Below are 12,922 nucleotides of genomic sequence, written 5' to 3'. Positions count from 1 at the left end.
AATAAGAGTTTCAAAAAATGCTGACATAGAACTGTGGTTGGTAAAAATGGAAAATAAAATGATATTTATAGGGTATTCACTGAAGAGATTTCTTTTCTCTGTTCATCTTACAGCAAGTCCATTTTGGTGTGGAAGTTTCCATTGTTTACTAATAAAATAATTCACAGGTTGAAGGCAAAGCTCTAGGTAGTGAAGAGATTCGGTTTTACTTGTCCTTCTTCAAGGTGCAGCTAAAGGTACTCTTAGTACCGAGCCTTTAAATTTATTTGCATTAGAGACAAACCCAGTGGAGACAGAGGAACGAGGGATCCACTTTGTGAGTCATCAAAGTGCTTTATTTTGTAAAGCCTGGCTCATGACTGGAGTGTATTGTTAGCACTAGGAGATACAAGGCAAACTTCCTCACTCTGTCCAAATAGTTTATCGACAGAAATGAATGACAGAGACTGTTACAGACAAAAAGAAAGCATTCTGTAAACTTCTAAAAGCATACGCACACTGGCCACAAAGGAAATAGTTACTCAAATAATGTATGGGTACCTTATCTTTACTTCAGGGTCTCACCTCTGTAGTCTTGGGCCAAAGAAACCACAGTATAACTTCAGAATACTCGAACTGACTTGATTCCAGAATGAATGGGGGGGGGGGGGGGCAAACCAGTCTCGATTAATTCAAATGCGTAAAATACGGATTCGGACAACCATGTCATGGTGGTGACACCATCTACCGTGGAGGACGAACCCGGGGGAAGTCCATAATGGTACGGTGGTGTTGCTGGCCTCCGAAGGTCCTGACTTGCCATCAGCACGTGTTTTCTGAAGTAAACCCACACACACTGGGCGCAGTTGCAGCCCTGATAAGCCCTGAAGTAAAGTCATCGGAAGAGGCAGTATGGCAGGGGGTATTTGTGAGTTGTAAGTAATCACCGGAGGGTGGATTTTTTTTTTTTTTTTTCTTTTCTGAAACTGCCTACAAAAATCATCTCATGTTTCAAACAAAGAATTTCAAAGGCACAGCTTTAGCACAGTGTATAAGTTGATAACCTACTCTAAGCAAGTCTAATATTTTAGCTTGACGCCTTTCAGAAAATGCCAGAAAGTTGGTAAATACATGATCGATGTTGAAAATTTATAAACTGATTAAAACACAGTCAGCACAGTTTAGGGCAATGAACTTACATAACCAGATTTGGGTTAAACATTAAAAAAAAAAAAATCATCGGGTTGATAAATGTACATCTGGAGGAAACAAAACCACCTTTTACTTCCATTGTAGAAGACTGCCTACCGTGTACTTTGAATAAAACACTCACCCAAAAACATGACTGCAGGGTACATTTCAAAATATGACAAACATTATTTCACCTACACTGTAAAATGACTTTACATGTAAACTTCAAAAATCACATGCTGTACATTAAATTTTTAGATTCAAAAATATCCCTGTTTTCCTAATAATGTAAACAGTAAAATTGAGGGTTTCAGTTAAAGGGATAATTCATAACAAAATACCACTGTTTAAACAATGGTCAAACATAAACATCTTCTAATTTAGATCTGCCATCCATCGTTAACAGGAGAGTTCAGAGTTCTAATGCTTTGCTCACCTTCCCACAGTAGGAGATGTAGATACCATTGCCCGAAACTATGCGCTTTTCAGGTAAGCTTTATTTTTATTTTGTAGCATAAATTCCTATATTGCAACATAAGAGTGTAACAGTGAAGAAGCTCCAGGCAAGAAAAGAGAAGTAAGCAGTTTTCCTGGACATACTTACTGAGGTGAAAAATGTACAGGTAAGAGTCACTAGGGGCATCAGCTTCTTGCTGGAGGAGGGGCATTTGTTCCCGGACCCCGGGGGCCCCCGCCGGACACCGTGTGGAGGCGGAACCCTGAAGCAGGGCACGCCCCCGCCTGGTGCCAGGGGCCTGGGGCACAGCTGTTAAGGAGCGTCAGCGTGCGTGGTAGAAATGTAACATTCGCAGTAAGTTTTTTCTTTTAATCACCATCATTATTATCATTATTATTATCTTCATTATTATTATGAATACTGTCACATCTTTCAACTCCAAAAAATAAACTGATCCACAGTTTATCGTGTGATGCCAACATGGTTGGTCTGACATGCATTTCCTTCATCCCCTCCCCCCGCATGTGCTCATTCATTCATTCATTCGTCCACAGCTGGAATCAGAGGGTTGTTGCCCAAACACACCCTGACTGAAGCTGATCAGTTTTCATTAATTAATTTTTAAGACACGCACACACACACACACACACACACACACACACACACACGTGTCAGAAATAGCTAGAACGATGCTGGGAAATATCAGGTAGCTGTTAAAGCGAGTAGCCTCCAAATCAGTCATCTTGGCCCGAAGATGTAAACGAGGAGGTGTGCTTCACTGAGTTTGGTTTTCATTTTTCTTACGCCGAAGCCACCTCTGTCCTTCCCATGCTCATGTCCGTCCAAGGTCATGTGGGAGGTTACGTCAAGATGTGGCCAATAAAGTCCAAAAAGCGCTTTGAATACTGTTCTGGGTTCACGGTCGAGATCTCTGCACCAGCCTAGGCAGATGGAAAGGAGAGGAATATCGATATAATCACTACTCAGTATGTAGAGCATTTTTTTCAATTGCAGCTAAACATAAAGCTAATAATAATAATCTGTGCCCCGTTCTTAAAACAGAACTCAGAATTCTATCTTGGATGTTGCATCTGAATATCTGAATGGTCCAGGTTCTTAGGATCTGTGTGAAAACGAGGCAGAGAGGCTGAACCACAGATGCTGTTATCACACATACCGTGACTGTAGCAACTGAAAAAAACACCTTGAACTAGCCACGTCTGGGATGTTCCTTTCAAACAGTGGACTCCGTGTGGCCTACATTCGGAAGCCATGTAATCAATGTTTGTTTTTCAGGAGAACAGATTGGAGATACCTTGAGAATGACACAAACAGCAACATTTGGCTGAAGGGGAATTCCACCGACAATGACCTAGGATTGCGTTTCTCTTCCAGGACCCGGGTAAGTGGCTGAGTGCTCAAAAGAGAGGGGTGACAGCAGCAGCAGGGTCTGTGTCAACTGGCACCGTAACCAGGTGGGACGTGAGGCTGCTGATCGCACCTCCCCCAGCAGGGCACAGCAGTGCCATTGTTCCCCTTCACAGTGACCCGCTCAGAGCAAGGAAGCAGGGGCCCCTCGAGGAGGCTCAGTGGGGGACTTCCTATTACCAGAGGCGATGCTGGCGACCAGACTCGAGGTCTGGAGTTACCAGCCAGTTTCCTGAGCTGCAAAGGGCAAGACCGGTTTTACTAAGTCACCAGGTGCTATTTTTAGACACCCATAGTCACTGGGGAACCTGTAATTTCCATGCCTGGCCTGGGCTGCCGGGATCTCCACGGACGAGCCCGGGCCTCGAAGGCAGAGAATAGTTCCCAGCAGCTCAGCACGGCATTCCTTTGCTAAGAGTAATGTCTTGCTCCTGCAGATGCAAACTGTACACAGTTTCAGGCCATGTGGTGTATGACGGAGCAGGGCTGGTGCCTTCCAGTGGAGACTCGAGTGGAGCCACGTTTGCCACGGCAAATTTCCAGTTTCACATGGCGTGTGATGTTACGGTGAGAATGGGGAAAGAGGGGAACGAACACGGAGCACCTCCCCGGCGCTCGGCCTGGTCGCCTCACGTCTCCTCCACAAGACCCCTTCAGCAAGGCAGTGGGGCTCCCTTCTTAGTGAGGGGACCTGAAGCTCTCGAGGTTACACGGCCGGGAAAGCTGAAATCGGGGTTCTGAGCCAGTTCTGTCTCTGTAGTATGCCCGTGGTTCGCCATCAGAGGTGAGCATCGGAATGACTACAGAGCCGTTGAGGGACCTCCCCCAGCTTCTTGGCCCGGACTCAGAATCGGGGAAGGGGACGGTGCGTCTGGCACGCACGCACTTCACAAATGCCATGCGGGAGGCTGCGATGCCAGCAGGTGAGAGCCGCCGGGTGCCCTCCTCTCACCGACGCAGGAGTTCTGGCACTTTCACTGGGCCGGGGGAGGTCTTGGTCATGCTTTGCACGCGGTTGGAATACCGTAAGTAGTAGCTGATGGTGCAACTGAAATGTTTCTTTGGCAAACAGAATATGGTTTTGGGCTGGTTCCCTTGCTAGGAGGGCAGCCTAGCCTGTTTGATTGTAAAATACAGAAAAAGAGCCTTTAATAGAGGCTGATGTCTGGTGTATCCTGGCTGGTTATACACACTACTGCTCCTTCCGGTGTGAACAAGCCAAGACACGAGTCTGTCTCTATGGGATGGGGTCTGCAGCTTTTTTAGCAACACCTGGAAAGCCACAATGAATCTCTACGATACAAGCATAATGGATACTCACCACCTGGGAGGTTCAGCCAGGCAGGTGGGATTTGCTGGTAGGGCATGGGGCCGGGACTGGCACAGAGCAAGGGGCTGGGCTAGGTCCTGGGGAGCAGTCCCATTTCTACCACTTTCTAGTGCCGTGACCCTGACAAGTTACCATTTACGCTTTCTTCCTCAGTTTCTTCAACTGATAAACAGGGATACAGGCTTGTCATGGGGATTCAGTAAGTCAACATATGCCTAGAATAGTGATAATTTAGAGCAAGAACAATAAAGGTGAGGAATTTATGTTATTAAACTTTGATCTTGCACCCAAAAGCTTTCTGTAATAAAAAATACACAATTCGCTGTGCAAAAAGAAAGATAATACTGCATATCTGGAAAGTGTCTGAAGCACAGAATAGTGCTTCAGTTCTGAACATTTTACAGTGTTGAGAATTCATCTTAAAACACTTAGTTATCTTCACTTTTGTCTTTGAAGCATTTTTCAAACAAAAACGAATTCGCACAATATTCTAGAGATGCACGTGTGTGCTAATACCCCAGTGTGGAAAAAGACTGGCCGCTGAGTTGAAGTGCCCAAAGCGTAGGGAGTCGTGGTGGGAGCTGGTATTAGCTGTTGGCATTTGCCGGCTCCAAATCTCGCACTCGGAACATGACCCCCCCCCCCAAGGTAACAAGAACCCCTGAGAGACTCTGGACAGCTCAGTGAGAGGGAGGCAACCACAGCTGGTCCCCGCACTCCAGACTGCAGCAAGGGCCCAAGAGCAGAGAAGGAAACAAAGTGGAGATACTTACGCCATGTTTAACAGTTTTTGCAGCGTGGGCAGCTTTCTTTTTTGCATCATAATGAGTCAAAATGTCAATAATTGCCATAAAGTACACCTCTTTCCTGGGCGAGTCTGTAAAGGGATGAGAGAGAGCAGTGATTGTGGGACAAATGACGCCACCTGGAGAGGCACGTCCTGGGGGTGAGGGACTCAGGACAGAACAGGGTTTGGAGGAGTCTGAAAACTAAGGCCATGTCCATGTAAGTTCAAACACATTCTAAAAAAAAAAACTTTTACTCCCTCCTCCATGTTTTATGGAGTAGAGAGGTGGGCAGACTGTGTGAGGGGACTGGGAGAGACCGGCTTCCGGTTATGGGAGGAACAAGTCACGGAGCAGAAAGGCACAGCGGAGGGAACACACCAGTGACTCGGCACCAGGGCTGAGAGGTGGGCAGGTGCGGGCATGGCAGAATCACTGTGTTGTCCACCGGAAGTTAACGTTAACACTGTGTATCAGCTATCCCCAAACACAAAAAAAGTTAACTGATAAATAGTAATTTGGAAAAAGCATCCACGTAACTCCTGCATATCCCTGTTAAACAGCTTAACTTTCCCCAATTCTTTCTCAATTCAAAAAGTAAAAAAGTATCACCCTAGGATGTTACCAGTAGAGGTCCAAGGCGGAGATGGTTTTTAATTTTTGTCAATCTGCATTTTCTTTAACGATTATGGATTGCTTTGGTGTAAAGAGAGATGCTCATACAACAGGTAGATGGAATTACGCTCCTTACTCCTAGTCTACCGTTAACTACAGGCGCGCCTTGCTTTACGGCGCTTTGCACATACTGCATTTTCCAGAGATTGAAGGTTTATGGCAACCCTGTGTCAAGCAAGTCTGCTGGCACCATTTTCCCAATGGCATTTGCTCACTTCGTGTCTCCGTCACATTCTGGTAATCCTAGCAATAGTTTAAACTTTTTCATTATTGTATTTGCATGGTGATCTGTGATCAGTGATCACAACTCACTGAAAGCTCAGATGATGGTCAGTATATTTTAGCAATAAAGTATTTTTAAAATAAGATACGTACATTGTTTTTTAAAGATATAATGCTATTGCACACTTAAGAGACTATACAGCAGTGTAAACATAACTTCCATATGTACCAGGAAACCAGAACATTCATCTGACTCACGTGGTGGTGGTGGTCTAGAACTGACCCTGCAACACCTTTGAGGTGTGCCTGTCCTTACAACCGTTCGTAATTCTGAGTCTAGCATCAGAACTGCAGAAAGGCATTTATCATCTCTAAGATCCATCTTCCACGTATTTCCACAAATAGGCTGTTTTAATTATAAACAATAAGAAAAGTACATTTGACTACATCTCATTTTCTGCACTGAAGAAAATTTTGGGGAGCAAAATAACAACTCAAGCTCACTTGGCTGATATGCCACATCTTTTTTTTTTTTTCTTAAACAATGATGAACCACAATTTTTATTACTCAAAAAATAAGAGGCCTGTTTTTATCCTACCTCCAAATCATCTTGGTTTTCTCATGTCTCAGTAGCTAAGGTAGAAGGTGATGTTCCTTCAAATATCCAGTCACCCAGATTTGGAGGATTAAGATTGGGCTCACTTAGACAAGAGGGCCACAGAGACCCCTTAATGGGCGGCCAGGGGGCACAGCAGAGGACAGACGGACACAACAGCAGACCAGACGCCCTCATCCCACGCCCTGGGCCAGCTTCAGCGCTCCCGAAAGGGGAAGGGCCGGTAGCGATGAGACGCCGGCCCTCCAGGGCGTCCGCATGAGCCTCCCTCCCGCGTGAGGCCCACTAGGGACCTCGTGTGTGCCTAGCTCTGGATGGATTCCTGACATTTCGGATCCACGTAAGAGATGGCGAAGAATAAAAATTTCAAAAACGTTTCTTCTATATGTTATCTGTCCGCAGCTAAGTGTGGGTACGTGGGTGTTACATAGTTTGTGGCTTCACGCCATTCCAACATCACAAAATTCAAGGGCCCGATCACATCCCGTTTCAAAACCAGAGATGAGTTACCCTTAACATTCTCGTGTCCCTGAGTCAGCTACTGAGGCTCTGGAGAATAAGCCTTGGAGGGCAGCAGACTTTTAACCGGGATTATGATTACTGGTGGGAAACAATGCAAAAATCAAATCACTTCATAGATAAAAAGAGGCGGTAAGAGCTCAGCTTACTTTCATGGCATTTAATCCCATAAACGTCAATGTTCGGATCAAACTCCCCCGGGGCCAAAGGCGGTGAGCTGTTGAGCGTGTTTCCAGGACTGTCCGGAGGGGTTCCCACGGGGTGGGTGCCGTCGCTCTCCCCCTCCTCTTCCCCGTCGTTCTCCTCACACTCCACCTCCTCCTGCTCGGCTCGCTCCACATCATGGATTCCCACCAGCAGGCTGTAGTCCATGAGCTTCAACTGGGCAAGAAACTGAGGGTGGGAGGCAGCAGGGTCAGTCAGGCCTTCAAACCTCAGATCTGGAGAAAACAAGCTCAGGAAAATGCACACGGGGGAAGGCTGTGAGCCAGGGGGCGGCAGAAATGAGAAGAGCGTCTCCCCGAGAGGCGGCCAGCCAGGAGCCTCCTTTGTGATGCTCTCCCAGCCCCGCGGAAGCTTCGCGGGCCGAAAACGGAGCCCCACACCCTGGGCCGGCCCGGCGCTAGTGGTGTTTTCCCTGAGACGCCAAGCTGGATGCCGAGAGGCGGGCACACATCCCACGGAGGCTGGATTACCCCAGAGAGCACGGCACACGGCTGGCAAGGAGGGAAGAGAGCTGCTCTCCCAACAACTAAGACTGGCCGAGGGGAAAGAGCAGGGGCCTCCCAAGTGGCTTCCAGCAGTCTCTTGTGAAAGCACTTGGAAATTCAGCACACTGGGCTGAGGACGTGAGTATGCTGTCCGTCCCCACTAAGTAAAAGCCCAAATGTCCCAACCGACCAGCAAACGCCTGTGTCAGTGCTCGGGTGAGTAACACAGTCCTGTCCTGCTCAGGTTTCCTTCTGGAAGCGGGGAGACCGCAGGAGCTGAGGGCGGGTCCACTTCGCACGAGGCAGCACAGGCCCAGGGCCCCCGTCCCCGCTCGTCCCGTTCCAGCCGCGGGTAGAACGGAATGTGGGCCGAGACCTGGCTCCGAGGGTCAGCCTGCCTTTCCTACTCCTCTCTGGACTTCTCACGCCATTTTTCTTTTCTCTTCTTAGGAGACGCAGCCAGACACGTGTTCGAATCGCTCCATTAAAGTGTGGCTAAGAACTGAGGGCAAAACGTGCTGGCCCATCTGCTGGCTAAAACCCCACAGCTCCCCGGTCCCCACCCAGCTGGCTCCGCACAGGGTCCGGTTCTGCTCCCACCCCGTGCCCATGGCCCAAGAAGACGCAGGACCCCGACTCTCGGAGGGCCTGATGCCACCCTCGTTCGGTGACGCAGAGCAGCCAGCTGGCCTCCGGCCATCCCGGCAGAAGTTAGGACACGAACTTCCTTACACAAAGGGCAAGCACGTGAAATGACCGGTCTTGGAGTTCTGGCCGAAAATGAGTGAAACGAAATGCATTTGTGGAGACCTGCAGGAACCCCCCCCGCCCCGGCCCCCCAGCCTGTAGGGAAGCAGCTCAGTGAGCTGAAGGAGAAGCCATTCCCCCTTGAAGACCAGGAGGGGACCTCGCACGCCAGCTGTGCCCAGAGGCCTTCCGTTCCTCACCAGCCCAGGCTGCCTCCTGCTCTCATCTTTCTTAGCTCCCTTTCCATGTCTTCCCACCACGAATCCCCTGGGGCCAGGCTGACTCTTCCTCATTGAAGCTCAGGGGGAAAAAAAAAAATCACACAAATCCTCGTTTAGGCATGTAAGCAAGGTAGGAGAACCCTACGGGCAAACCCTTTGCCGAAAGAGTACTCCGTAGCCAACGGGTACACAAAAAGATGCTCCACGTCACTCATCATCAGGGAAATGCAAATCAAAACCGCAGTGAGGCGGTCACACCTGTCAGAATGGCTGGTGTCAAAAAGACGAGATAACAGGTGTTGGCCAGGATGTGGAGAAAAGAGAAGCTTGTGCACTGTCGGTGGGGATGTAAATCGGTGCGGCCAGCATGGAAAACGGTATGAAAATGCCTCAAGGAATTAAAAACAGAACTACCCTACGATCCGGCAATCCCAGTTCCGGGTGCATATCCACAGGAAACAAAACCATTATCTCGAAGATGTATCTGTACTCCCATGTCCGCCGGAGCATTAGTCATAATAGCCAAGGTATGGAAATGACCTAAGTGTCGGTGGATAACTGGATCGAGAAAATGGGGTATATGTACACTGAGGAATGTTGTTTCATCTTAAAAAAGAAAGAAAAATTCTGTCACTGTGAACCTGCTGGGCGTTACGCTAAGCGAACTAAGCCAGACAGGAAAAGACAAATACTGTGTGGTATCACTTATGTGTGTCTGTATGTTGGGGGGGGGGGGGGGGTTGAACTCATAGAATCAATAGAAAAGTGGTTGCCAGGAGCCGGTGGGGGGTGGTGTGGAAGAACTAAGGAGCGCTGGTAGAAGGGTACAAACCTACAGCTATCAGATGTGTAAGGTCTGAGGATCTAATGCACAACGTAGCGACTGTAGTTGGTAACACCGTGTCGCGTATAACTGAAAATCGCTAAGAGGGTAGGACTTAAACGTTCTCACCAGAAGAATAAAAAAAGGTAAGTATCTGAGGTAATGGCTGTGTTCCTAACTTGATGGGGGAATCCTCTGACAATGGATACATACAGCAAATCACCACCGTAAACACTTTAAATATCTTATAATAGTATTTGTAAGTAAGTGTTACTTACTTGTTACAAAAAAACCCAAAAAACAAAAAAAAACCCAAAACCACCAAACAGTAACAAAACACAGTGCTGGTTCTCATGCCTTGAATCAATTTTCTGAGCCCGAGAGAGAGAGAGAGAGAGAGAGAGAGAGAGAGAGAGAGAGAGGAAGCTCCTGTTCCTCCCATGGTCTTCCCCAAACTCCCCCTTTAAAGTAATCACAGAACCACCTTTCTGGGCCCACCTCGCTCAGCTAGATTTGTCTGGCGGACAAAGACTGCTCATCGTGCCGTGGCCCCTGGCAGGTGCTGGGCTTTGGGGTGACCAGGGACTCACGTGGGCAACCGTCCCCCTCTGGAGTGAATGACAACGCGGTAAGACCCGTGAATCTTCTACCGAGGCGCCCAGCCGTGTAGCCAGATCCGGGTTACTTGGTCTGCTCCCCCACGGACCTGCATCTCCATGGATGTGGAAGAGAACCAGGTGCTGTGGGGACAGAGACAGCTGGCCTCCAGGGACTCAAAGCTAAGAAGTCGTGAATTCAGGATCCCGCGTTCAAAGCTCGTTCTTTACACTGCGCTACGCTGCTTCTGGAAACTGCAGTAAGGCAGCTCTTCCCAAGTCGTGTTCTTTGCAACACTAGTACGGAAAAAATGAGTTCAATCAAATGGTTCCTGAGGAGGAGGGCCTCCCCGAGTTGCCAAGCACAGGGAGTCTCCGCGAGGGGTAGGTAGGTGCCGGCGGCACGCCTCACAGCGGCTTCATCTCGGAACCGCTTTACCCCCCTTCGGAGCACCCCGTGGAAACAAAAGATGTCTAGGAAACACTGAGGCCGAAACACCCAGTCATGCTCTCTGACCCCGCCCCGGGTGTGGCGGGCAGGATGCTCCCCAGTGGCCACGGGCCTCAGGAGGCTGTGGCGGGGACGGAGCTCAGCCTCTGGGCTCCTGGACATCAGGGTCCGTGCGTCTCTGTCTCCTGGCCCCTCCCACGCCGGGCACGGTGCTTGCAGAACACGCGGCACGCTGGCAGACACCGGGTTCCCGGCTGGCAACATCTCCCAGAGAGCCCACGTGTTGGGGGGGGGGGGGGGCACGGGTGGGGGAGCGGGCTGCTCGACCGGGCCACAGGCCCCCTTCTTTCCATCCCCGCTCCTCCCGGATCCTTGGAAGGTCCCTGAGAAGCGGTAAGGGTCCCAGTCCTCTGGGAAGGGAGGATCTTTTCAAAATGCGAGTTTGATCTTAACTCCGCCCCTGCTCTAGGCCTTGCAGTGGGTGCCTGTTCCTCGCGGGGCAGAAGCAAACTCGAACACGGCCCAGCGGACCAGGATGGTTGGCCCCATTACCTCTTTGGCTGCCTTGAAGCCTGTTCCAGCCCACCTTCTGGCCCTCTCACCTGCACCACTTGACCTTCAGATCACAACTGCAGGGACGCTTGCTTCTGGAAGCCTTTCCCGATTCTTGCCTGGGCCACGCCCCTAAAGCACGGGCGTGGAGGGACCCGCACACTTTTCCCTAATGACACTTGGCTGGGCTGCACATTTACCTTGTTAGATTATTTGGGGAAGCTTCTGTCTTCCCTGAACACGGCAGCCCCGTGAGGGCAGGGGCTCTGGCTGTTTCTGCCCTCACGGTATTCCCGGTGGTAAGGTGTCAGTATTTACTGGACAAGTGAATGAGATGCCTGCTGCCTCTTCCCCAGTCCCCTTGAACTCCCCTTAATTTCCCTAACCCCTTTCTCGAAGAAACAACCACCCAGGGCAAGTAAAAACATAGAACAAAGCAACAAAGAAACCTTTGAGACTGTAAGAGGAAGCACCTACTCGAAGCAAAGCGAGAGCATTTACCACGTATCTTTGCCAGAATGGAACCTCGCTATCATGTAAGTCTACTGTTTGACCTTCAGAAGGCTGGTTTTCAAACACCCTTGCAGGTGTGCCTGATTACAAAAGTAAGGGGCTGCCTGTAATGAACTTGCAAAGGTCAGCAGGGAAGGGAGGATGACCACGGCTGGGCCGCTGCACTCAGTGGAGTCCCTCCCCCCCCATATCCGCGATGCTCACGATGCCAGGCCCTTTCCTGGGCCTTAGCTCTGCAGTCAGACTAGTGCCCAGGCTCCCTTTTTCAGTAAGGAAACATCTGTATCCAAAATACAAAACTGAAACCATCAGTGAAACATAATATGCATCTCTAGGTAAGAAGCTGCTCTCCGGGCTCCTGGGTGGCTCAGTTAGTTAAGCGTCCGACTTTGGCTCAGGTCGTGATCTCAGAGTTTGTGAGTTTGAGCCCTGCATCGGGATCTCTGCTGTCGATGCAGGGCGTGCTTTGGATCCTCTGTCTCCCTCTCTCTCTGCTCCTCCCCCACTCTCTCTCTCTCAAAAATAAATAAATATTAAAAAAAAAAAAAGAGTATAGGTCTGGGAGTCCGATGGGAAATGAAACCTTATTTCTCTCACTAGCTCTGTGACTTGACAAGGCGTCCACCTCCCCAAGCCTCAGTTATTTTTTTTTTTTTTTAATTTTTTTTTTTCAACGTTTATTTATTTTTGGGACAGAGAGAGACAGAGCATGAACGGGCGAGGGGCAGAGAGAGAGGGAGACACAGAATCGGAAACAGGCTCCAGGCTCTGAGCCATCAGCCCAGAGCCCGACGCGGGGCTCGAACCCACGGACCGCGAGATCGTGACCTGGCTGAAGTCGGACGCTCAACCGACTGCGCCACCCAGGCGCCCCTTGCCTCAGTTATTCTAACTGTACGATGGGATAATCCCGCTAAGCTCATAGGGGTGTGGAGAGGAAGGAGAGAGGATGTGTAGCTCAGGTGTTGGAAACCGGGCCTCGCTCGCAACAATGGAGGCCGTTACTGTGATTGCCCGTGTCGCTGTTATTCTGGTAGAAGGCTTTTTTCCAACAAGTCCGCACTTTAAACACGGGGACAGGTTCAAGTTAGGTGGGCCAAGAGGAG

At 49.4% G+C, this 12,922-nt stretch overlaps 1 protein-coding gene across 3 annotated transcripts in view; it reads right to left on the bottom strand.

Moving 5' to 3' along the window:
* Window positions 1-313: 313 nt before the first annotated feature.
* The window catches only part of PIP4K2A (phosphatidylinositol-5-phosphate 4-kinase type 2 alpha), a 196,327-nt gene continuing 183,718 nt past the window's right edge, over window positions 314-12,922 (bottom strand). For all 3 annotated transcript variants that reach the window (XM_086714769.1, XM_086714767.1, XM_086714768.1), the window contains 3 exons: window positions 7,353-7,596; window positions 5,159-5,262; window positions 314-2,568 (listed from right to left, as the gene is read on the bottom strand). In XM_086714769.1, coding sequence (XP_086570895.1) covers window positions 2,488-2,568; window positions 5,159-5,262; window positions 7,353-7,596 — 429 coding nt within the window. In that variant the 3' untranslated portion in view covers window positions 314-2,487. The remainder of the gene's footprint in view (window positions 2,569-5,158; window positions 5,263-7,352; window positions 7,597-12,922) is intronic.

This window comes from Puma concolor, chromosome B4 (assembly GCF_028749965.1).
Source record: "Puma concolor isolate L17-30 chromosome B4, mPumCon1.1.hap2, whole genome shotgun sequence".
NCBI classification, from domain to species: domain Eukaryota; kingdom Metazoa; phylum Chordata; class Mammalia; order Carnivora; family Felidae; genus Puma; species Puma concolor.
The sequence above is the reverse complement of the archived record's forward strand: the minus strand, read 5'-3'. Positions and strand labels throughout refer to the sequence as shown.